General features: G+C 37.6%; 1 protein-coding gene across 1 annotated transcript; it reads right to left on the minus strand.

The window, feature by feature from the left end:
- Positions 1–227: 227 nt before the first annotated feature.
- Positions 228–25,559, minus strand: LOC131681382 (nidogen). The gene is made up of 10 exons (XM_058962136.1): positions 25,127–25,559; positions 4,197–4,676; positions 3,654–4,133; positions 3,081–3,593; positions 2,729–3,019; positions 2,523–2,670; positions 1,784–2,462; positions 1,573–1,730; positions 806–1,520; positions 228–743 (listed from the first exon to the last, which is right to left on the minus strand). Exons 1-10 carry the CDS (start codon positions 25,316–25,318, stop codon positions 491–493), a joined length of 3,909 nt encoding a protein of 1,302 aa, XP_058818119.1. The 5' UTR covers positions 25,319–25,559; the 3' UTR covers positions 228–490.
- Positions 25,560–26,996: the final 1,437 nt, after the last annotated feature.

Here is a 26,996-nt window from a genome sequence, read left to right on the forward strand (position 1 = left end):
TCGAGTCCCGACCCCGCACATAGGGTTAGAAATTTTTGATAAGAGATTTTTCTAACCCGAAGAGGCGAATGACCTTAAAGTTAAAACCTCTATAATCGAAAAAAAATAGTAGGCGATGTGATATCATCGATTGCAGCACTTTTATCATTCTAGACGTCTTGTATGTGCATTTGCTTCTTGAGCCCCACATATTCTCGACAGTACTAAATATTTTACAGTAAGTCTGCCTCAGACAGATTTTTTTATTTTATTTCATAAATTTTTAAAAAAGGATTTTATGTCTAAGATCGGTGACTATATCACTTACATTTAAATCAAACTTTATTTTGAAAAATGAATTGTGTCACAGTACTAAGTATAAGGCACCACTATCATTTGTCCTGAAGTATGTTTCTTGACGACGCATATCTAGTTCAATTTCTTCCGTTGAGAACTATTTTCCCAATCTGTGTTTCTTATATCGAGTAGACTGTCCTCGGGGAAAATCGACCTAATAGTCTAGTATAACATCATTGCAATTATTATTGTCGGCACATTTGCAGCCTCTACCGGAAGGTGCCCTAGGATTTGTCAAACAGATCCGTTTGTCCGGACAATCGCCATTATTGAGAACACATGGGCTATGGAACAGGGGACATTTGTCGGTAACCGCAGTCATTCCGTACATTTTGTGACTACCAAACACTGGCGATGGGATTCCTTTCTCACGTTCACCGTAGGCATTGATTGATTCAATTTTTTTCCTGTTGATATAAATAAAGATTTAAACGTTCGTACCGTTAGAATATATGGGTTGTGGGCTTACGTTGTCCAGTCGGTCCAATAGAAATGATCATCCGTGATGGCTAACCCGAAGGGATACGTTAAATTGCTCGCTACCGTTCGGATCTGTTTGGTATAGGTGTCTACGCATTCGACCTTTTTGGTACCCGCGTCTGCGTAGCATAACTCACCAGTTCCAGGTGCTACTTGAATGTTGTTTGGCAGTTCTACTTGTGGTCCACTAACTAATACTTGACGTTCCGTACCATCCAAATTGGACCACTCGATCTTTGGTCCTTCACGATTCCAATCCGACCAATACAACTTACTTTGGTGTGGATCGATAGCAATGCCTCTTGGATTCACCAAGTACTTGGATACAATAATTGCCCGCAGATTTGGGTCCTCTAAACTTGCAACTTCAATGGTATCCTTCGCCGAATCTGTCCAATACAGTCGGCGTGAAATCCAATCGACGGCCACGCCTTCCGGTGAAATAATATCCTTCGTAATGAACGGCTTACGATCTGTACCGTCGTATTTACAGCTGAATATTTGCTTCGCTGAAATATCACTCCAGAAAATACGACCTTCGGCACAATCTTTGTCTACACCAATCGCCATTTGAGCCATCGTTAATGGTACAGCACGGGTACCGCTGATAGGAACTTTAACATTAGCCACACCCTGACTGATAAGCAAGAAACCAGAATCCAAGCGAGGAGCAGTTCTGCAGACACTTCCGTTGCCAATGAAGCCTACCAAGAGCCTAATCTTTATTCCACGCTGTCAGATATAGTAGTTACTTACCTTCATTGCAAATGCATTGATATCCAGTAGTAGTTGAGACACACCTGGCGTTAGGGTTACAAAGACTTGGTATGTTGGCACAGTTACGTTCCGGGGTGCAAATAAAACCATCCCCGAAGAATCCGGGATTGCAGATACATTCGTACTTAGACGGTTCTCTACAAATAATGCCTCCATTAGTTCAAGATCACAAATGAGCGATAAACCCTACCTGAAATTTGGTCCACATGTTGCATGCAAACCACAGTTGTTGCGAACGTTGCATGGTGGCGGAACCGATTTGCACTGAGTAACACCGTCTCCAATGAATTCTTCTGGGCAATGGCAGTACGGAATACCCTGAACGTTATCCCACTTACAGATGGCATTCTCCGCACAATAGGCTCCACCGCATGATCCCATTCGAACGCAGAAATCCGAGACGTCTCGTTCGAATCCATCCTGACAGACACATAGTCCATCATCACAAGTTGAATGCATCCCACAGTCATCGTCTACTGCGCATTCCGGAGCTAGCTGACAACTACGTCCATCGCCTTCATAACCTTTGTTGCACACACATATGGATTTTTTCAGGCTCACTATGTAATTACAGGATGCATGCTGGTCGCAAATATCTTCCTCGTCTAAACAAGATACTTCCTTTTCAACGCAGGTGTATCCGTTACCGTCATATCCCGGATTACAGACGCATTCGTACCGATATTGATTTTCGTTCCATTCGCAGTTTGCCAGTGGACTGCAAACGTTCCCCACGTCACACGAAGGTAGGTGCGTATCGTCCGGTTGTGCTTCAATCAAGCGGCAAATTTGATCAAAAGCGTATTCAATTAGAGTGTATCCTGTTGGACATGTGCATCCTTGGGCAGTGCAGAATGGTGCAATCTCGTCTGCGAATTACATTAAAATAATTTATCGATAAATTTGACAACTTGGTATAATTTACTAACATTCCTCGGTAGATCCATGTTTAACGCAGCTTTCCCCATTCCATATCTGATCGTCCTCGCAAATATTTTCGCACACCAGACCATCACCGGAAAATCCCGATTTGCATACACATTGGCCACTGACACAGTCTGCATTTTCTGAACAATACTGAAAAATGCAATATAGTTTATTTAAGCGCAGAGTAATCGAATGAAAATCAAGATACCTCACAACGATCACTTTTTGTTTCCGGAGTCTGTGGTTCAACCTCATAGTACGTGTTTGCAGGGGTCGGAACGACGAACGATGCAGCAGTGGATCGCAGTCCAATTTGATCACATTGATAGCCATTCCCTTCGTAGCCAGCAATACAGTCACACTTGTACCCACCCGGTTCATTGATGCAGCGAGCATTTTCATCGCAGATGTTGATGCCGGAACATTCATCAATATCGACACAGTTCACACGATCGTTGTTGGTATATGGTACGTAGGTGAATCCATTTTTACAGTTACACTGAAATTGAAATTTGCGCAGTTTGTATTATTTTGACAAGGTATCAATCTTATAATCTCACATCATAAGAATCGTCGGTATTGGGCACACAGATTGTGTTATCTCCGCAGTTTGCATCATCACATGGATTAAGTTTTTCGCCAGAACTGATCTTGCTCAACATTCCCATACGAATAGCTTTTTCGCGCTGTTCATAACCGAGGTTAATCTTACTGGTTTTTAGTGTCGAAATTTGGGCGATCGCATCATCATTCTGATCCAGGAACTTACACGGTTCGACAGTGATCACCTGGTGAACACTATACTCCAAATCACGATCCTCCGAAGGTATATGTGCGGTATGAGATGTGTAAGCTTCGAAGCGATCTTTACCGGCTCTTTGGTACATCTCAGAATAGTCTTCAATTTGTAATTTGTCTCCCAAAGGAATGAATGGAACGTGACCTTCTATATTAATGTCAACCGAAAGTTGATCCCACAAGTTTAGTCCGTTGAACCGAAGATCCATTCGTAGATTGTCATTACTATCTTTGAAAACGATATTCGTTGTTTGATTGAACTTTCCGCCAGTGACCTAAAATAATATGCTTGTATAAAAAAGTGAATATATGTATAAAAAATATAAAACACTTACCTGATAGCCATTCATAGTATTTCCGATAGGTTTCGCAAACAACCAACCAATACTAGCACCAAGAGCATGAGTCAATTGTAGTGTAGTACCGATATCGTCATCTAGTGGGCTTAAGGCTGTGTAAGTTCGACCGTCGGCCATCACAACATACGACTGCATTTGAGTGTCAACGGTCCAGTGATTCACTTTACCTTTCACTGCACCGACAACTCGCAACGGAACATCATTCTTCACACAGCTGAACCCGTTTCCGTAATACCCGGATTTACAGGTGCAGCAGAAACCGCTACTCGTATCTTTGCACGATGCGGCAGAATGACACTTGAAATGACCGCCTTCCGCACAAGTGCGGGGTTCATATGCAGCACCCTGATCTATCATGTTAGGTTCCTCAACATTTATTTCCTGATCTAGCGGACCTACTTTGAACAGCCATGTTCCCGGCTCACCAGCGTTCGATGACACAGTCAGATGTCGTATCTGAAATAGTTTTTTTTTTATTCAATTAAAGTCGTTTGCTTATGAATTGTTATCCAATTATACATTATCCGTTCCCGAACCCTGCAACGGGAAGAATCTTCCATCGTCGGATATGAACCCTGCTTGCGCGCGAACATCTGGCAGCCCGGATTCAGAAGTGTCCCCTTGTACCCAGTTGATTCCATTTTCCGGATACAGAAATTGTACATAGGTCTCCTCTTCGCCAAGAATCAACGCTACTTGAAATGAGTTTGTGATATCATTTTTCATGTTAAAATGTCCTACGTGTTCCCAGGTTGCCACAAACAAGCGACTAGCTACGAAATCAACCGCTTCACTGTAACTGTTACGCACCAGATCACTGGCATGATCAAGCAATTCGCTGTCCTGTGTTTGAAAATACACTATGGCGGCCGTATCGTTCGGCAGCGTGGTATCTACATTCGCGTAGAATGGTGCGATTGCTGGGTATTCTATTGGGAAAGGCAAATTGAGGAAATTCTGAAACTCCGAACCAAATGTCAAGATGCCATTGGTGTTGATCTGGAATGCACAATTTCAAATATCAGTTTCTATTCATTCATACAGAGAACACGAATCATTCATAAGACGACCAAACGATAGTAAATTTCTAGAGTAGGTTATCGCTTTCTTTTATTCTACATGATTCAAGTGTCAGTTTTGCGGTGTCGATGAGCTTTATGTAACATTAACCCATTGTGATTTTGTTTATTATTTCGTATTCCGCTACTAACAGAGGCCCGGTCTTGATAAGAACGGAAACTAGTTTATTTTTTACACTGCTTCGCGTGTGCTTGACCTTTTGTTGAGAGTTTGCGAATTTCTTCATTACATGGCGGCTATTTTTGGACATTGTTTCTGTTTCGCAGTTGATAATTTATATCAAAGTTATGTAGATAGTGACATCGAATTTCTCACTTTGTTTGAGATTCAGTTTTTTTCTGGAGGTGAATTACAAACATTGTTAATATTATTCATATTTGTATGTGTTAACAAACACGGACAGGCATTGCATTTATCGCTCATATGAGTAAATGCGCCCGGACAGTTTGCTACTGCGACAATAAAAACTCATATTGTCACACGAAAAGTTATTGGCACTCACACAACTTCTCCGTATAAATACAACGTGTTATTTCTCCGGATAAATAAAACAGCCGAAGAATGAGTGAATAAGTTTATCAAGGTATCCTTTTTGCGTTCCCTGCTTTGACGTCGTTATTCAAAAACACGATAAAACAAGTCTATCATACTTCTTTGCCGCTTTTCTTTGTAATTAAGTGTATTTTTTGAAGTTTTTATTGATTTCCACGAAATTACAATTTTATCACCTTCTCCGGTGAGAAGGAAAAACTACAAGGGGCAGCCCTATGGGGTTGCACGAACTGTAGACGTAGGACTATACTACTTAATGTAAAATATTTATTTTCTTAGTACTTAGTGTGTGGGAAAAAAAACACTCGGACCGGTGAAGAAAAATCAAATTTTAGACAATATAATCATATCTCATGTGTAGAACAAGCTTTCTAGTTGCTCTCAAACAGATCCTAAAAGTTCAAACACCCATGGATAACCCCAAGTTTGTAGATGTGTTTCGATGTCACAGGATTGTAAAATGGTTAATATTACGTCATGAAAATTCAATTCTTCCGTGACAATTTTTTTTGCCTGCAAAATGACCTGTGTGTATGCAAAGCTCATGATTTGTTGGGATATTAGCATTGATCGGAAAATGCTATCCAACGCTGCGCATTGCATACATACAGGACATTTTGCAGGTCACCAGAAGCTGTTCATTTTAACACCGCCAGATGTTCATTTTACCCACTCGCTATAAACATGTCTCATTTTTGGACATGTTTAGAAATCAAGAATCATGTTTGAAAAAATGTGTTTATGACGAAGTATTTTTACCAGATATGTACAAAACATGTCTAACAAGAAACATAAGGTGATTGTAATATCTCATTCACTTATTAGTTAGAAAATAATGACTTTGCTTAACGTGTTCATTTTACCGCCAGTTCCCCTACCTACCAACACATTGACGCCAAACATTGAACCCAAGCGTACAATGCAAAATGAGTCAACGCTGATGATGATGGGTAGAACGAAAGAGACAACTAGTACCACCACTATTAGCGCATTTCACCAAAATTCTACGCGGCCTTTCCCGATTGAAAGGAACGGCCACGCTTAGCCCATCTGTCATAATATCGTGATTTTGCATAGCGAAGGGCTGAATGATAACACATAATTTTGTTCCAAAAAACAGCCCTGCGTTATGCAACACTTTGTGCAGGTTGATTATATCAGTTGCAAGTGGGGCCAAATTCACCAAGTTCCGTAAAATTCCTTTTAAATTACAGAATTGATAAAATTGCTTAGATGAGCTAAACTAATTAATCAAATCCTGTTTTAAAAACTGTCCTTGCGTTTAAACCAAAATGGGAAGCTTATTACTACCACTACATTACTTAATTTCAAGCGCAAATAGCAAATACATGTGCTAGTTAAACCAAAAATTTACTGGCAACATTACAGCGGCATTTAGGAAGCAGTTGGAGCGGTCGCCTGTTGGACGACACAGGGCAGCGTCCCTCCACAGCCAGTGTAACGGACTTCCAGCTCAGCTACACTGGTTGTAAAAAACAGAGCGCAGTGATCTGCTTCGCCAGCCGTTCAACAGGGAACTGAGCGTGTCTGGCCAAGTCCGTTCTTTAAATAGTCGATGATGACGTCATTCATAGAAGCGTTGCGCGCTAGGTATACCAATCCGTCGTACAGGGCTTGGGACGCGCTATCTTCTGTGTGTTAATGCGCGATATTTTGACAAGGTTGTATATAATTTAATTTTTTAATGCTATGATATCAAAAATCTTTGGGTTTATCTATTGGAATCTATTCTTAGAAGTATTTCGGGGCGATTTGTGCAAAAAATTTGAAAATTTATCGTGAGATGGCTGAATTATATGCGTTTAAAATTGGACCACTTTTCGTTACATACCATTTTTGTAGAATTTGCAGAGTGCACCCCCATATCGAAAACAAAGACGTAGTCCTACGTCAAAAGTCAAATAAATTTTATCCGGAAAATCATTCTCACGCTATTCGTGGAGACGGAGAATTTTGCGACTCACCTTATCTCGGAAAAGTTGGACATCGGATAAGCTACTTCTCGCGTGAGTGAGAGAGAATTACAATCCCTGAACACGGAACATACACCAAGAATTTCACACACGCACACACGGTGTGCAGTCAATCCTCATCTGAGCCGTACAACGAAATCGCCTGGAGGAACCCGGTTAGAGGAGGACCACCCAACGGCTCAGTTCATGATGTCTCCTAGTGAAGAATCAAAGTTTGTAATCGATGTCATTGATCTCCCGTTTGCCTGAAGCTGAAAGTTACTATTTTTCTTCTCCCTGTTATCATTGTCAACCCTGACTCTGGTAACCAGATGTAGGAATTCACCCACTCCTGAATATCTCCCCGAAGCATATTTGCCCTTTACCTATTATTTTCTAGTTTTGATTGTTAAATTCAGTGATCTCGTCAAAATGCCCAACTGTAGGGGACAGTGGGAAGCTGTGAACATAGTTTTGCTTTCGGGGAATAACACTATAACCATTGGTTGGATTTCAATATTTGAATTGGTATTTTTAAAGGTTGAAGCTATTTAAAATAATCATTATCTTGATTGAGATATGGCAGGTTGCGTAAAATGCGTAGAATCTGCATATTTCGGTTTGCTGGGAAGTTGTGAACCAACGCAAAGATTAGAAACCGTTAGGATTTTTGTGGTTTTTTTTATATTAGTGCTATAGGTGATAAATTTAAAGATATTTCTAAACTAAAAATGAGATGGAAAAGTGAGCTGATTTGCAATAAATAAGTGACAACATAATTCGCGCCAAGCCACCTTAATTTGCGGTTTGTGACACGGTGCTATTAAAATTGTGGTAGAATCCTGTTAATGCCACATTTGCCAATGAGAAAGTAACGTCATGACAGTAGAAACATTTAACAGTAGTTAGTACATTTTTAGTATTTATAGCTTAGCGGGTATTGACGGTATTCACAACCCCTCATGGTTCACAACTCCCTACTGTTCCCTACTACTACTCATAAAAATAGGTACAATTGATATCGCTAATATTAATAATATTCAATCACTTCCTCCAGTATATCGTAAGGTTTTCTTAGTTTTGGGATGGTTGTAAAATGTAAAAAACAGGAAAAAATTGTTTCGATTAAGATATGTGCCAGACTAGAGGTAACTAACTTTCTACCTTCCGTTGCTGAATACACATCTCCTGCAAAATTTAGTAATAGGGAAAATACACACATATAAACACATATTACAGTATTTTTCGATCTCGATGGACGGAATCGTATCCGGGATTAGGTTGACGATTTTCAGAATATTTGCATAATATATATGATGCAAAAAGACCAAGACAGACAGTCTAAATTGATAAAATTTATTAGTTTTCAAAAAGATTTCAAGACTACGAAGATAAATCGAATTTTAATTTTTCGCTGATAACTCAAACTGTCTCTGGCAGGACTGCTCCAGCGGAATCCAATCAGAATAATTGCAATAACTTTAGTTCTGCAGACAATTATTGTAAATAATAATTAAAAGGTAATATTTACTGCTATAGCCGTACTTTGGGAGCAAATTTCTCTAATCGAAAAGTTACAGCTGTATGGAAACGTTGTTGTTTATAAACAACATGGGCATGAGGGGGTGAATTGCTCCAACACTTTTGCTAAAAAATGCAAACTGTATTACTACTCATAAAAATAGCTCTAATAAAGTTATGTTATCTCCTCTTGTAAATCGAAATGTATCTCTAGCTTCAGGAAAGCTGTAAAATTTCTTTAGTTTCATTTAAAAAAAATATTTCAATGTGTAATGCCATTGTTTTGAAGAATTGTAAATGTTAAATAAAGAAATTTGCACTTTTAAGCTAACGCAAATGTGTCTTATCACATAAACGAGCTGAATAAAACAAAATATTATTCACATTTCTGACATTTTTTTCTATTGCGTATTTCGTATACAGTAGCTTGGCGAATGTACGTTCTATAATTTTTCGAGCTCTGGTGGAAACATCAGCATTAGTTTATCGCTTGTGCTTGAAGACTTCCAGATTTGTTCGCTTGGTACATTATAGTCATTTGGTTCTGTTTCGCGCATATCTTCAAAATAGTTGCAATCTTCCCCATCTTGTTGCACAGTAGGTAGCCACGTCAGAGAACTAAAAACTTCATTTGATAGTCCTACGGATTTATGAAACGTACAGGAATCATCAGTGCATTTTTGCTTAGTCATACCTGGAAGGCTATGCAAACACTCTGAAACTCTGAAGCTTTTCAATCGAGACCCGGAGAACCGAGTGTCATATAACATTAAATTCAGTTCGTAGAGAGCTGAAAGTGTCTGTGTGTGTATGGGTGTGTCTTTCAAACTCACACAATTTTCTCAGAGATGGCTGAACATCAGTTTACACAGTAGTTTCATTTGAAAGGTATAACGCTCCCATAAGCTGCTATTGAATTTTTTGTTGATCCGACTTCCGGTTCCGGAGTTAAGGGTTGAAGAGTGCGGTCACACTGCAAATTTCCATATAAACTGCTACCACCATGATGTCCAAATGATGTAATACATATTAAAATGGGTGCAACATTACTTTAATTTGCATTTCTACATCACTAATGATCAATCAACGTAGCTTTGACCACATTGCCAAAGTAACAATTGAAGTTTTATAGCATGCTACAAGTGCAATCAAAGTTTTATGAGTGGCTATAAAACTACCATAAAACTTCAATTGTTAGTAGGGTGGCCACCTATGATGGTTCTTGAGCCCTCCGGGGAACTCGTCAAGTTCCCAAGCTAATATCACACCTATTCCCCAGCAAATTCTTGACCGATTTTTACAAACTTGATTTCAAATGAAAGATACAGTAATCCCATTGACTGCTAATAAATTTCATTCAGTTCTGACTTTTGGTTCCGGAGTTACAGGTTGGTTAGTAAAGTCGCACTGGAATTTCCCATATAAACCGTTACAATCGTAATACCTCAAAGGCTAAAAACTATTGAAATGATCACCAAATCACTTCGATTCGCAGGTCTTGACTTATTGCCACACTTTCCTCTTTCATCACCTCCCTCCCTTGGCCTACCCTCACACCAGCATTCCCTTCATCCAATAATAAGAATGTAATAGACATTTTCACAACTGAATGACTGGCGTCCAAAAGGGGCTAACCCACATTTTTTTCGAAATCAACATTTTTGCATTTTTTGATAGTTCTAGGTGATCTACGTGTACTGCCATTTAGGAATTTTGAAAATTATTTTTAGGTTTTTTGCTATTAGCAGTCAAAGTTGACCATGGAGGTAATCCCAGTATTAGCTGGCGTCCAAAAGGGACTAACCCCACATTGAATCTTATGGAAATTCAAGTTTTCTCGTTCGTTTTCCGAGGGTTTAAGAAAAAGTAGTCAATCGATTCGCAATCAGTAAATTTTGTGTTATAGCTCACATATCGGTGAAATCGATTTAATACTATTTTTAGTTGGATTGCATTGTACGTTGACGTTTCGGCTCAAACAGTCAATCCAGAAGGTAAGGGCCGCTCATACACTTGCTATATATGGCTGTTTTCTATCTAATATATATTTCTTGCACAAACGTATATTATTGAGCATATTTTTGCGAAAATTACAGTGAAGGTATCATGTCTCCACATTGAAAGTTCATTGAGCAATAAGGAATTAAGAGAAAAACGGTACATTGTGGTCGGAGAGTTAAAAAACGTGGAATCAATTATTATCTTTCGTTATAGAGTTAAGGTGTCTTCAGAAGAGTTGCTGTATGGCACTTAGCGCTTTATTTGGTTGAATCACACTAGTTTGGAATTCAGTCGCTAGGGCGGCGCTGTTATCAACTTTTTAATGAAGCTAGATAGAAATGTGGTGTCATCGAGAAAGTTGTAGATGCTATCATTTTAAACATATCTTCCGAAGATGCAGGCCCGTAGCCAGGATTTTGTTTCGGGAGGGGCTTAAAATTATTATATAAATGTAATAATTCTTTTTTACATTTTAACTTCATTCAATTAGCTAGAGATTACTGGGGAGGGAAAGTTATGAAAATTAGAGCCATAGTACTCAAGTGAGAGCAAGGATGTGAAGTAAACAGATCGACCTTTATTTGCAGAAGACAAAAATTAAGCCCGTACGATATTAAGCCTGTTCTAATGACCCTGCCACTTCCGAGTTTTCCGATCTGTTTACTTCACATCCTTGCTCTCACTTGAGTACTATGGCTCTAATTTTCACAACTTTCCCTACCCAGTAATCTCTAGCTAATTGAATGTCGTTAAAATGTAAAAAAGAAAATGTGACTAACTAGTCGAAATAAAAAAAGGAAAAAATGTAATAATTCTGATGACTTGAGATAGTCATTGGAAACTGAACGTAATTATGAATAGTTCTTAGTGAAAACAATTCCAAAACTAAGACAATAGACACTAAAAAACCCTAAAAATACGTTGCCTGTTACAAGAAAGGCTATAGTACATCGACGAATTAAATTTGATTATTATTAATTCACAAGTTAGAAATTTCTCTAGTTACAAAAATGAATATTCAAGAGTTCAAAGTATTTAGGGCTGCTTTAAAAATGTTACGCATTCTAGACTACATGTTTACAAGGTGTAGAAGACGCTAAATTGGAATGAGTAGAAAAATATCCAAAAACACGTCTCACGAAATTTTACACTCATTTGCTAATCTGGAGAACGAAACCAACGTCAAGGTTGTCTCCATGGATAGTAACATATCAGTGTGAAATCCAAGTTTACCGTTGCAAAGAATGTCCAAACAAAGTGAATGTCGAAATTTGCTTGAAATCTTCTGACAAGGTAGGCGATTTGTAGATGCGGAAAATAGGTTCAATTTATATGTTCATGAACAGGCGTCTTGCTACTATTACTAGTTCTGTGACTTCATCCGAAGTTTGCGTTAACTCAACTTTATGAAATTTTCAATTTAAATGATACTGATAATGTCGTAATCATAACAATCCTGAGGAAGAATATTTTTTCATTTTTCTCTCGTGGGGAATGGGTTAAAGACTATCTTCGACAGTATTATCAGGCAACTTAGAATAACTATCTATTTAAGTAGATTCATTTTAGATACTTTTTATATCATTGGACTTACGAATTAAAATATCGTAGATTGATTTTCCGAGATCCCTGAAACTATAGTAAAAGTCAAAATGTAAAGTGAGCGCAAAAAACTACTGATTTCACTACAAAGCAAGAATAAGAACCTTAGCTCTATCGACTTTCGGAATCTTGCAAAACCGTTGGAACTTGCAAAGATTACCTAGATTAAGTAAATATTATATTTGAACACTTGAAGGTTTTATTTCGGAATTCGTGGGTTTTTGGACAATGTCAAATATATATATATATATATATATATATATATATATATATATATATATATATATATATATATATATATATATATATATATATATATATATATATATATATATTTCAATGATTTAATCTACTAATGGAAACTATCCAGAATTTGATCTACTGAACGAAACTGCTCAGAACTTGTTCACTAATCGAAAGAAAATTGCTTAGCACTGATTAGTGAATGCTTCTAATGGTAAATTTAACATTGATGAACTAGAAACTAGAAATATAGGTTTAATTACATAATAATTTCAGCATCACTTGCTTCCGACACATGGAAGAGAACACATCGCATTTACATCTAATTTGCCGAAGAGGCTTTCTTTTAGAGTTGTCTGTTTTTAAATTAAAGCAAACTATCCGTTTCCTGAGAAACTTTTGCAAAACTTTTTGTCAATTCGTTAAACAAATATGTGGACACTACTCTGCTCAGTAATTGGTTTGTTTTTGAATAAAAATAATTAGCTCTTGATTTTTTACAATCATCCAGATTGGAAGAGATGTATGACTTCTTGAAGAAAGTTGTAATGTTTGTCTGATCACAGGTTTGTTTTACCACTATTTGGGAAAAAGTTTCAAATAAAGTTGTTGCACCTAATGCATCAAAGTTGTACGAATAACGAAGACGAAATGAGAAGATCAGAGCGTAATTCCGAAACCACTCGTGTTGAGTGTATAGAAAAGATAGAAAAGTGATATTGAATCGATTTGGATTGATCGATTTTTTCCTCTCTTTTCTCTCTTATTTAAGATTATCTCTCTCATTTTAATTCCATGACGAGCAAAAACAGAACGAAAGACTGTCACATACTGAAGACATGAAATCGAAACACTTATCCCAACTTATTGGCTTATAGATTCAATCAGTCCCAACATTTTAGTCGCGCTTCGTGATTGCTATTGTTTTACCACTTTTTGACCCATTCACTTTTAAAAGAATTTTATTTTACACGTTTGTTGCAGATATCATGGATTTTCGAATTAACAGTGTGTTAGTACGGAACGAATTCTTCGTAAAAATGAAATGAAATACTTTTTGTGTAACACAGTACAGTGTGCAAAGTGCACGGTGAGCACTGACCTAATACATAAATCAAAATTGCATGCAATTCAAAAACTTATTTAAAAATAACAAACGGGGTCGTGGGTCTTTTATATATTTCCTTATGTAAACAATAAAAAAATATATAACGAGTTTAAATGGTTGTCCGGCAAATCTCGCGCAAGCGCTTAGCCATTGCACGTGGAAACCTGTTTCCGAGGCGAGGAAATATTTTTTTTTCATCATCTATGTCTTGGGGGGGGGGGGGGGGGAGTTGTTCATTTCTATCTCGCTATTGTACATTTCCGTGTCATCATGTTCGCGAATGTCTGATTTCTTCCTTGCTTCTCGCCCTAAATAATTGCCCATCCGAATGGATTCCATTTCTCCCAAATGTGACATTAATCTGCGAGTAAGTGAGTAATTATAGCATTGTCACACACACACAACCATGTGTTTTAAGTTGTTCGAAATGAATGGTTTCGTCTGGACTAATTTGTTGAGCGCTAAATGCCTGGCATGGTAGAACTCAATAAAGGCGGCTTCCGAAAGTCTAACCTCCATTTACACCTTCAGGAAATGTTCCACATTATGAATGCTCGGTCCTATGCGAATTAATATTTTATAATCACCGTATTTGGCTGGAGCACCACTTCTTGCTTCTACTACTCATTGATCTCGACAGATTACTACAGCAACAATTATAGTAACAGTTTCTTTTATTCTTCAGACAAGGCACTCAATATAAAAGTTACTATTTTTGTCGTTCGCTTCGCACTGGCTCGAGCAAAAGCATAAAGCACACTGAATTTCGTGACCATTGCCTTTGGTGGTTAGAAATTGCCTTCTTCAACTTTTTCTCAATAATTTGTTCAAACCAAATGAGCAACACATTTTGTTAAAAGTGGCCAGTTTTTTAAAATTATTTTTGAAAAATTTCGGGAGGGGCTTTAGCCCCCTAGCCCCCCCTCTGGCTACGTGCCTGCGAAGATGCAAGCTTTGTAGGTCCTGTATGTTTCGAGATAGAGAAGATTTTAGTTAAAACATTTACTTACACATTATGTTTTCAAAAATGTGCCATATTTCAAAACCTGTAGGACCTACAAAGACGGTATCTTCAGAAGATATATTTAAAATTACCTGACATACAACTTTGCCGTATACACCATCTTTCTATCTCGTCCCGACCAGGAGGAAATAACACAATTATAACTCATGCTGATATTTTGTTACGAAAAATTTCCTATCAAATTTTGTTATAAAGAAGAAACCGTTAGGTGTTAAAATAACAAAAATTATAACATAAATTTCTCTACGAATATCACATTTATAACAAACGTTGATAGCAATATAACACGATCATAACAACATGAGATAGCATAATTGACCCCAACATAGCTTGTATTACTTATTGTATGATATCAACGATTTTAGCGTGTACGTCTAAAAATAGAATACGAGAAAAATAAAGCATACATTAAGGCGCTTTTTGCTTTAGGAGCAAAAAGCTTCATGCATCAAAAGCTTTTATAGCATTGGCAAATGATTGCATACCTGCTGGCTGATTGTTATTGTGAATATATGACATGTAAGATTATTATTTGTCGATATTGCCGCTTTGAACCTGGGTATTCTGAGTTTGATGGGGAAGTTTCCTGCATGAACCAACGACGTTGTTTTCGACTGATGTTTAAAGTTAGCATAATATTCCACGCTTCCGTCAAGGGCAAAACGATTATAGATGCAGAAGACGTTTCCAGAACGCACACATTGAACTTTGCCCAAGCCTAAGTGCTCTTTGTTTTCCTGGTGCCATACGCTTTGTTTTTATTAAGTTTTACTCACCAATACAGCTGTCTATATGACGATAGACTGAATAGCTTTATAATATCTTTTCAGATAAGAAAAGAGGGGCTATTTTTAGATTCTAAATAGTGCGCTTTGGCGCTTCTCTTGTACGTTAACGTGTTTTACGTGGTTTTTAGAAATAATGTCGATGCGACATGGTAACATTGAGCGGATATTTTACGTACATTATTTTACGGAGAATACGAGAAATCTTATTTAGGATTCCGCATAGATTCAAAGCAACAAATGTGTTTTTGTTTGGTTTCAAAATAAGTCTCTTTTGGGGATTTGTTATTGGCATTTTTGATATGGGGAAGACTAAACAAACCAGTACAATTATCTCGCACCCAATAAATTGCTTGAAATGCAAATCTTTCACAGAAGTTATATCTATCAACTGCGAATATAACAGATTTATGAGAAAATTCAAGAAATTGTTGATGTTTGTTCGATGGGACGGATTCTTGAATATTTCATGTTATTTCTGTTACACATTTTTTCCAAATTTGATTAAATTTTTAGGAGGAAATTAACAATATTTTTGCATTAAAGTTTTTAGATATTTCAAGGATTATCTAAAACGCATTCAAATCACTTGTCAGTTCAACCATAAAATATACTCAAGTGAACTCAAACACTTTTTATGCGGAGGATAAAATAAAAAAGTCGCGATAGTTTAGAAATTTAAAAAACGCACAAACTAGAAAGCCACAAACTGGATAAGGTTTAAGTGTTCATAAAAACCTGCATAAATTGGAGAAAACGCACTGAAAGTCTTACCAAGATCCTCAAAATACACTATGAAAATTTTGGAGATCAGTATAATATATCAGATAGTTTTTTGTGACCCGAAAATTCGTTTTCGCAATATACAGCATAGATTAGAGGAAAATTAATTATATGCCCATTAGACTAAGCCATGAAAACTAGTTTTAAAATGATTTTTGATTTCAATTCGCGTATCTTTATTTCATCTGGACTGCTTGATACTTCCTGCATATTCTTCGAAATAAGTTTTATAGGAAAATTATAATCTTTAGAAAAGTTCTTTGATAACTTCACGATTCCAAAGCTTGTTATGATGATGGCTTTAACATTTAAATCGTACGTCTCCTACTCGAAGTTATGTGTCAGACGAGTGTCTCAGAAAATAGGCAATGTCATCTCTTAATCCAACTGTAACCAAGTAAGTCAATCAAACACCTCACTGACAAGTTCTCCTACCAGGAGCGGAACCAGAAAAAAAAAATTTCGGAGGGGGTCCAAAATTTCGACTTTAAAATGTTCATTGTACAATACGTAATATGTAATATCCTCATTTAATTAAAATCAGTTTTGGTAATCGAATCTGGTTTGCAAAGATTTTGAACTTAGAATGAATTTAAAAAAGAAACATTTTTGAAAATTATCAAGATGTTAAAAATTTTCGAGGAGGGGGTCCGGACCTCCAAGACCCTCCCCCTGGATCCACCACTGTCTCCGACCAATTGCATCTAAAACTTGTTCATACTCAAAACGCGAAATTTTGAAAATCCAAATCAAAAAAATCAAAAACAAAAAATTTAACTTTAAAAAGTTGAATTACGACGCATAAAAAGAGACCTCAGTGTATAAGCAAATATACTGTCATTTGTGTAACCGTTAGCGTTCAAAGATAATTGTGAAAGAATATATAACTTACTGTAACATCATCGTTGTATGCGTACATTAATATCATATTATTAATCCAATGATAGCAGCAGAAAATATAATCTTGATATAAGCTTTCTTGCATTCCTGATCGGTATATCATAAAGATAACACAGAGAGTAATTTATATCAACATGAGATATAAATTTGATAGCTTTCTGTTATGATGTTCTGATCGGGGTTCCATTAAAAAGTTAATAACAGCGCCACCCTAGCGACTGAATTCCGAACTAATATGAAATGATCAAATAAAGCGCTAGATGTCACACAACAACTTTGCCAAAGACATCCTAACTCTAAAACGAAAGATAAGGTAAGGACGTGTGAATTGTGGGTTAGCCCCTTTTGGACGCCAGCCATTCAATTATATTGAACATAACCAACTAATGAATCATAATTTGGTTAAATGAGAAAGGCACAATCGCACCACTAGGTGGATTAAAACAGCATTTTTATAGTAAAATTGCAAAGTTTCAGAAGTGCATTGGCACTTGGTGGCACTTTCTTTCGTTCCTAACCACTAAAACAGTCTTTACTTTTCTTCCTTCGTTTTTCCCTACGAGACTGCATCATAGTGTTACATCGCGGGGAGGCTGATTCGATCTTGAGATACATCGAACTGAAAAAATAGCATGATCACTAGCGCTACCTAATGGCAGAGTTGAAAACTATCTTGTCTTCCATAGTCTAGCTCTTGATTTTTAGAACAGAATGTTCTTTTGTCGAAATTTCCATTTCGCTTGTTGCATTTTCAAGGTTTTGACAATCTATTTCAGATATGGTTGCACTTGAGGTATGTCTGTGAGCCATTTGGCTCCCGTTTCGGTAGCTATTTAGTTTATGTTCCTGTGAACCATTAAGCTTCCATCCAAATGAACCATTTAACCCTCGGCGGCGGAATTTATTCCGATACCGATGCCCGTTGCGTGAGTCATTTTGCTCTCAGTTTTGTCGAATTCTACTCGAATAGTCCATACTAGAGATGGTCGGGTTCGGGTTTTTGGACCCGAAACCCGGACCCGACCCGAACCCGACGGGTTTCGGGTCGGGTTCGGGTTCTGTAAATTTAAGCTTCTCAGGTTCGGGTCGGGTTTCGGGTTTTCAAATTTGAAATTCTCGGGTTCGGGTCGGGTCCGGGTTTATGAAATTTTGGACTTTCGGGCTCGGGTCGGGTTCGGGTTTTTCAAATTAGGAATTATCTGGGTCGGGTCGGGTTCGGGTTTTGAACAAAACAACCCATCCATTTCATGACACTGTTTGCGTCTATACACAAAACGCAGTCTTTTTTGTAGTAGTGAATTATACTTCGCAATACGAATGGATGACACATATAACCGTACCAAATGTTAGCACCTCTGAATCGCTAGAATTCGTCGTATTTTCTGGTGCTCAAATATTGTATTTTTTCATTTTTGCATAAAATTCCGTCTCTTCAGATTCGCAAACTGCCTGAATTTTTAATTTTTTTAAACGAACATTCATGAAAGATCATTCAACAATACGTGTTTCACATCTAAAATTTCTTTGCGTATTATTTTTCATGATAATTAGTGATAAACCAAGTCAACAGGAATTTATCGGAAAATATCGGTTCAACTTTCTTAATGGAATATAAATTTCGACAGGTACTTTAAGTACATTTGTACACCAGAGCTAAAATTGCTCTATGACTAATTTTTATTAAATTTATAATTAAATTGGATAGTTTTATTCTAAAATCATTCGTAAAGTAACCTGTTTAAAAATATTCGTGTTTTGGCTATTTAATTAGGTAATATTTCATTTTGTATAAAACAAGTCTTTAAAATACGTCAAAATTCTCTTTTTTTCTTCATATTGCTATAACTCCGGTAGTTTCAAATCGATTTTGACCATTTATACGACGTTGTAAAGCTTATTAAATTTCCTTTTGAACATTTTTTTTCAAAAACCGGTCAAAAAGTATATTTATTCCGATGCTTTTTTAAAACCAAACGCCAATACAAACGTTAAAAATACAGCAATATGCAGTAACAGAGATGAAACAGGAAGGCGTCGAAGGAATAGGTAGAGCCGGTGCATTGTACGTGTATATAAAATAAGTATGTTCCAGAGCCTGGGCTGCAGAAGATAATGATTCGAATGATGCGTCTTTCATAGTATATACAAATCATATTCACGAATGTGTTTTGACTCTTTCATCCGCAAAAACAAAAATTATGATACCGATCCAAACGCATTTTCTAGTTGCTTTGCTATAGTGCTTTGTTATACCAAATAACAGATACTATTATTCAGCAGAATTGCTACTTATGCAATTTTACACAAGTTTCTCGCTTACAATGTATCGATATTTTGCTTTTAAAAAAATATATAATTTTTTTTTTGAAATATGTACACATGACAAAACACTAACGCTAACGGTTTTGTGGGGTACATTTGTACCCCAAACAAACTTTAAGCAAGCACTGTTAAATTGGTCAAATGAAACAAATAGGTTGTACCTGCCTTCGCGGAAGTTTAATAATCAAATTGGTTTATGATAAAGATTTCTTGCAATTCATGCAATAAACTGTAACGGAAAAATAAGGATTTGGACTCATAAATTTGGTGGTACTTCGGTGTCATTATGGCGGCTCAAATATAAAAAGGGCACGTTATTTTTTTAAAAGCAGATAGTTTAGGCCAAATTTATTTTCTAGAAACTGTCTTTGTTCCATCAGACCTAAACCTAGCTTCACTTCCGCGAGGTTTCGTTGTTCATGACACTCATATGGTGATGGGATAATAGCACCATTATCAAATCAGTGGTACATATATGATACAAGCACTTTCTGTCAGATTGTTCCCGGGCTGAGCTGTTGCATGATCCGGATTCCTTCATGAAAATGCATGAATTTCCACGAACTTAACGAAATGATCGCAAAAATTTTGTGTGTTCTGTTGAAGCCATTGACGGCTTTTTAAGTTTGGAGTCGTTCCGAGAGCTCCATTGGAGATGTCGAAGCATCTCTATTGGCGCGCATACCGTATAATCTGAAGCATAAAATAATGTCAGAAAATGATTGATACCCTTCGATACAGGTTTGACCGTTCCAACCAGTAACGTGGGTGACGTCATGTAAACTGTCGAATGCGAATTGCCAATTGCCATAGCTTAATTTAATACATGTAATAAACTATACGAAACTGCCTTGCAGGAATGGTTTCTGATAAAAAATCAGAAATTTTGGTTAATTACGACGGGCAAGGTTGTTGGAAAATGTGACCATTAAGCTTTCTGTATCCCCATAAGTTGGCCGCCGATTTAACTTAATTTCCGGTTAAGATATCAATGATTTATCAAGTTTCTCAGCACGTTACAAATTTGACGTTCAATAATAGTAAATATAAATGCGGATTCTACTCGGTAGTGATTTGTTTTTCCAAATGCAGATATAACTCAATGCGTATGGTGCTACTTCAGATTCGAGTGATTCTACTATTCTTAGATGAGTGAAGAGTCCAGCTCAGGTGCCTAGAATTAAAAATCTTCGAGATCTTTGGTTGATTATCCGTATTAGCAAGTTGGATTCGGATCGGGCTTCTCAAATTTTAAATTTTCGGGTTCGGGTTTTCAAATTTTAAAATTCTCGGGTCGGGTCGGGTTCGGGTTTTACAAAATTTCAATTCTCGGGTACGGGTCGGGTTCGGGTTTTTAAGTTTTAAAATGTTCGGGCTCGGGTCGGGTTCGGGTTTTTCAAATTTTATAATTTCGGGCTCGGGTCGGGTTCGGGTTTTTAAATTTTCGTGCGCTCGGGTTCGGGTCGGGTTCGGGTTCGAAAAAGTTGAAACCCGACCATCTCTAGTCCATACTCAACAGGCCAACCAGCAGTTTGCGCGATCATTTGGCGATACCGGATGGAGGGTAGCTTCTGGTTCGCTAAACACTCGAACTAATTTGTATTGTCATTGGTGTGAACACTTACCTTCAAAGTCTTCAGGATTTGGAAATAGTCAAAGTACTTATAACAGCATAGTGTGACTGTGCATGCATCTGTGTGGTTGAGATTTTTCTGAGGTGAAAAAATCTGTGGTCACGTCTTCCTTCGGAAGGGAAGTAAAACCGTTGGTCCCCGGTTTATGAGTTTGGTGGATCGATATCTAGTCCAGATATCGAAGTCACCGGTTGACTTTTTTCGCAGCTCTTTTCGAGTCGGAAAAATTATTACCATTTTCGGCGCAGATTATTCCTTCCAATCGTTTAAAAAACTGCAGCCACTGGCGTAACCCAGAGCGAGTAAAGGCGCTTTATCCTAGGCTTAACAGCCAGGGCAAGGTGTAAATACCTCTGTCCCATCCCAAAGGACCAAAGGAGTGACATTAACCTTCTTAGCAAAGTCACTCCCAACGATTTATCATATCCCCTTCAAATGGAAACGGTTGGTACGGTTGTCCTCGTTTCTTCCTCTTTTTAAGATTCAAAACGATTCGTCAATAAAATTATTCATTAATTAAATAATTTGATTGCCGTTTAATTTTGAATCATCTTTAAACCAAACTCTGCACAGTAGGCCTGGCCGTTTTAATATTTGCGACATATGAAAATATACTTCAAATATTAATATTGACAAGAAAAACACTATAGAATAATTGTAGTGTTTTCCAGGATGCTTTTCAATACTGGCTGTGTAAGGGTTAGAATAGAATAGAATAGTCCAGATAGTGAAGTCACCTCTCTGGCGTCGGTAAAGAAGAAGTAGATCCAACTTCTATACTCTTACTAACAAAAATATCCTCCTCCTGTGATACTTGTGGAGTGCGCAGTAGTATATACGGCCTCTAGCAAAAGCAAGTATCGGATTAACCATTCCTTCCCTTTTCTTCCGCGATCTACGTTCGGGTATTGATTAATAAACACTTTAGGATTACCAGGAGTTGCACATTGTAAGATGTTTCGCTACTCCCAAGCGTAATTATCTACTTATTCTCTGTTCAACTTCAGGTTGTCCAGATCGATAACGGAGTAGCAGCCAGGGGTGGTCGCACAAGCTCAAGCTCCATAAGTCGTTCAGCATCATAGTACTCTAACACGTTGGAACATTTTCTAAAAACGCTTTTTGTATGAAACTACCCGAAAAAGGTCCACGTGGACATCTAAGGGAGAGGATAGGGGTACAGGAACTGTCCACGCTTGTCCACGGACACGGAGAAGGGAGTCGAAAACAAAGGTTATTTTTGTCCACGTGGTATATGAAGTGGCAACATTTTTATTTAGATATATCATTGCATATTCGGCGTACATTTTTTTAATAAACTTTTATTAGTGGCGATGCCATCAATTACAAATTTCAAGTTAGCACCACTTATGACTTAAAATTCGTAATGATCGTTGCTTATCAAGAATTCGGTTGTTCATTGGGTTATCTAAGGTTCGGTGAGCTCACACGGAAACGTAATTTCTATTATTTTACAAAAAATTTCATCAGTATCAGTGACGACTAGCTCAAATGACACATTCCCCATGTTGATCAGAGATCTGTGCCTTGCAGGGATTTGTCTTTTCATCATTTTCCTGGTGGGAAGGATTGGAAAATTTTTAAGGTTCGGGATAAAGAAAATAACGACACAGAGAACATAGACAATACGGAAGTATTCTTCATTCCCAATGAAATAAAAGACACTTCTCGATGAGCGTCATCATCTCCGAAAGGATATTGGGATATCAGAAAGTCAACTTCCCCAAAGAGATATTGTCATTCAAATTTGGCTTGAACCGATACGCCGTGACTTTTTGGAATCCATAGTTCAGTCTATAACACTTTCTCGTTAGAAATTACAGATATCAGCCGTCGATACTGCTACACTTTTTCTGTAATCGATTTGATTCTCAGAACTTCCCAGCAAACCGAACGCGAACAAGGATTAGGGAAGTCTAGCTTCATCAAAACATTAGAACTATTCAAACATTCTTCGGGATTCCACGGAATGTGAAGGAATGCCTTATTCTGGTGAAGGCTATATGGTTCGACAATAAAATGGAAGTCCCCTGCCTTCCCACTTACCTCCTCTAATTTCTGTTTCAGTCAGGTACAGCTTTGTTCGTTATCACGAGTGAACCAAACAATACCATACCTTTAGCCAAACCCAATAAAACTGGTTATGATAGATTTAGGTGGGATTGAAAAGAGACACTCGTGAAGATCTTTTAAAAGATCATCTGTCAGCGCAATCGAAAAGTGATCTTTCTCCAACTTGCACTCTATAAGCACTGAGATTCAAAGACTCTATACAGTTATCCGAAGCATTGTTGAAGAGAGCACTTCTGTGATTGTGCTTATATTTTTTGATTTATCAAAATTTTAACCCTTTTTGTAGGAATTAGAAGGAATACGCTTCTCACAACTGTCAGTATTCACACCCGATGTTGTGTTGTGAGAACTGACTCAATTTTCGATTCACTGAAAATTCGAAAATGATCTTCACGCATCAATAGTTTGATCAAAAACAGTGGGAATTTACATCCTAGCAAAATACACACAATAAAATCTAATTTTGTACTACCTCTCATTCAATTATTATACAGTAGACCCGCAAGAGGATGCTAAATCTATTCGTTTAAATGATGAAAGATGATGTACTTATGATCGGATAACAACGATTCGAGCTAGTAGGGTACGAGCAAGTTTGACATTCCATGCACAACACCGTTAGAGCACAGAGTTACATCTAACAACTATTTTCTCAAAGCCCTAGGGAGAAATTTTGGCATTTACCCATTTTTTTCTACTTAGGGAGAAATATAGCATAGACCTCTTCTCTTATAGATCGTGCAAACGTTGAACAATTTCCTACATTAAGTATATGCAGCGTTGTGCTACTTAAGTATTCCATCATTCGGTGCTGAGATACTCCATCCCGCCGGGTGTCACGCGACCTCTAGGCTGATTTTGTCCGAAGAATGTTTGTTATGAGAGCGCAACAATTTCAGCTCTTTCATTACGCATTTGACGTACATTTTTTCAATAGTTGATAATTTTTTGAAATTTTTGCATTTTGTAAATAATCCTTTTTTTATCAAAATTTGAGTTTCATTACAGAAACCTTTCTTCTTGAATTTAAGATAAAGGTGGCAACATTTAGCGGCTAGCTTGGACGTCCATAGACTAGGCACATTGAAAAAAATCGCGCTCTCATCAAAGACAAATTTTAAGTGAACACCACTTATGATTTAAAACTCGTAACGAAACTTATCAAGAAATCGGTTGTTGGTTGGGCTTACTAAGGTTCGGTGAGCTCATACGGAAACGCAATTTTCATTATTTCACAAAAATGCTTATGCATCGAATTATCAATGATTGAATAATTTTCAATTTTTGTAAAATTCAAAAGTTCAAGAAGTAGTAATTTAAACAAAAAAATCACATCTAAGAAAAAATAGTGTCAATTGTTTTTTTTAAAGAGCACGAGAAAAAAAAGTTGAAGGAACTGAAAATTTCATCTGCGTAAGTCGGATTCTGAATTTAGCGAATGTAATGCCTCTTCCGTTATTACAGATTTTTCACAGTTCAACTGCATTGGGAACTCTCGCTACATTGCAGTTTCGCTATTGCAAAAATTACACACTCATGCGAACACTGATATCGACAAATACCCACGCGTCTCCATCACGCTTCCCGACAGACGAAAGGATTCTGATAAACACAGTGTGGAGAATAAGGCACACAGTTGCCGTTATCTGACACAAACGCATAAACTGACGATTCATCGACTCGAAAACGGTTCTTCTGATTAGAATTTTGATTTTATTTCAAGGCTATACTATTTGAACTTTGTGCTTCGAAGACATTGATAAGTATAAATGTTTCCGATCGTTTGGGACCGTCCTCTTTGCACAAGATTTAACATAATGATCTTACATAGACGTGATCGTATTTCTCGCTGTAAAAATGAACCGGAGTGGACAGTTTCACTTCAACGAATTCCTCGTCTCCACGCGGTAGCACCTCGCTCGGTTCGTTGATGTAGCTGTACAAATCTCTCGAACTAATCCCTTCTGCTAATCCGAGACATGCCAGGAAGGCAAAGGACATCACCAAGAACGGTTTCATTTCGGTGCAAACTTTTGTTAGTTCCAAACGGATTTATTCTGCTTCCTCGAGTTATTTTATTGCATTGCACCGATTAAGTAACGTGTTATCACTTTGCTTTCTGACTTTATCAATCACTTCGCACAACTTATTTTTAATCCGACCAACAGCAAGAATCGTTTATAATTTCAACTGGGATGCTGTTCCCTTACTTACTGCCAATCATAGCACTACTAGAATATTTTGCGACCGTTTCACTCGAGATCCCGAACAAGACTGACTGAAGAGTTGCGAGGCAACGCTACTGCTATCCATAAAGCTCCGATGGGAGATTCTACAGTGAAAGGAGGCGATCAAGACGGATCGCTTCGTTAGAATCACGCAGTTCTTTTTTTTTCTTTTCCCAAATTCTAGGCGCACAAAATCGTTATGGTTTAGCGGCACATTTTGGACGGTTCGTAATTTTAATTGGTGGAAATTGGATGCTGTTTCAACACTGACTATTCCGCGTGTCAAATGCGTCAATTGAGATTAATTCGGGAAAACATATGGCAGAAGTCTTGTGCTGATGAGTTCTATATTGTTCAATCTATGTATCATGAATTGAATAATGTTTAAATGCTTGTGCCAGTGACGGAAACAAGCGGTGTCACCCGAATTGGGCAAAATTCAGTAAGACATTTCTTATCCACTTGTTTACTACTTTCCACATGTAAGACAGGCGTACTATGGGATTAAAAAGTAATTCATTATGTTTACTGTCACTCCTGTGAACACAGATGTAATGCGTTACGATGCGGCAAACCACAAAAGGAAAAGTGAAACGCGTACGCGTCTTTGGCACTCGAACCATCAACCAGAAGCATAAATGATACGCACATGTTTTTAATTAAGACTATTCGTTACCGAAAATATGTTTTCTCCCTTTATCTCCAGGAAAACGCTCCGCTCCCTGATGCTGTGATAGGACACATCAGCTGCGACTCACATTTAGTGTAGCCGATCGACTTTATACCCATCAGGAGACACACTCTACTCATTCACGGAAGAGTTGGAAAATGCAAATGATTTCGATGTTTCTCTTTCATCTTGCTACTTTTCCGAGGAAAAATTACTTCCCTTTCCCTATAAGATCACATACGTTAAAAGAAAGGGGGCAGTACATGTATGATCTATGAACGCGCTCGGTGCCGCCAACCACACAAAACGTCCATGCGTGCGATCGTGCGTGCGGGCGAGTGTGAAGAACCTGAGCTTCTATTACGCGATACATTATGCACTTCACCATAGAGCTCATGTCCATTAGCGGCTGTTTAGAGCATTCAGCGTTACTCGGAAGTTGCAAGGGGAACTTCATTTTTTGTTCTAATTATTAATCGTTTATTTTGTGGTACATGTGATAGGTAATCATCAAAGTTTTCAGGCAATTTCGTGAAGTGAATCTCAAACTTTTGGATAAGTGAAAAGGTTCTTAAGCTGTATGTGGTTGATTTCTAATTGATTCAATAATTGAATTATCAATATAGGAATGGTTCAAACAAGCTATTTGTGTTATATACGTACTTGACTTTATTGTGTCTTGTAAGAAAGCAAGCAATAAAATATTTTTCTACGGCACTGTATCGAAAGCTATGTATTCTACTTACTATATTTGCAAACTTCTTTCGTGTGATAGAGGATACAAGAGTTCCCTGGCGAA

This window comes from Topomyia yanbarensis, chromosome 2, assembly GCF_030247195.1.
Source record: "Topomyia yanbarensis strain Yona2022 chromosome 2, ASM3024719v1, whole genome shotgun sequence".
Classification (NCBI taxonomy): Eukaryota; Metazoa; Arthropoda; class Insecta; order Diptera; family Culicidae; genus Topomyia; species Topomyia yanbarensis.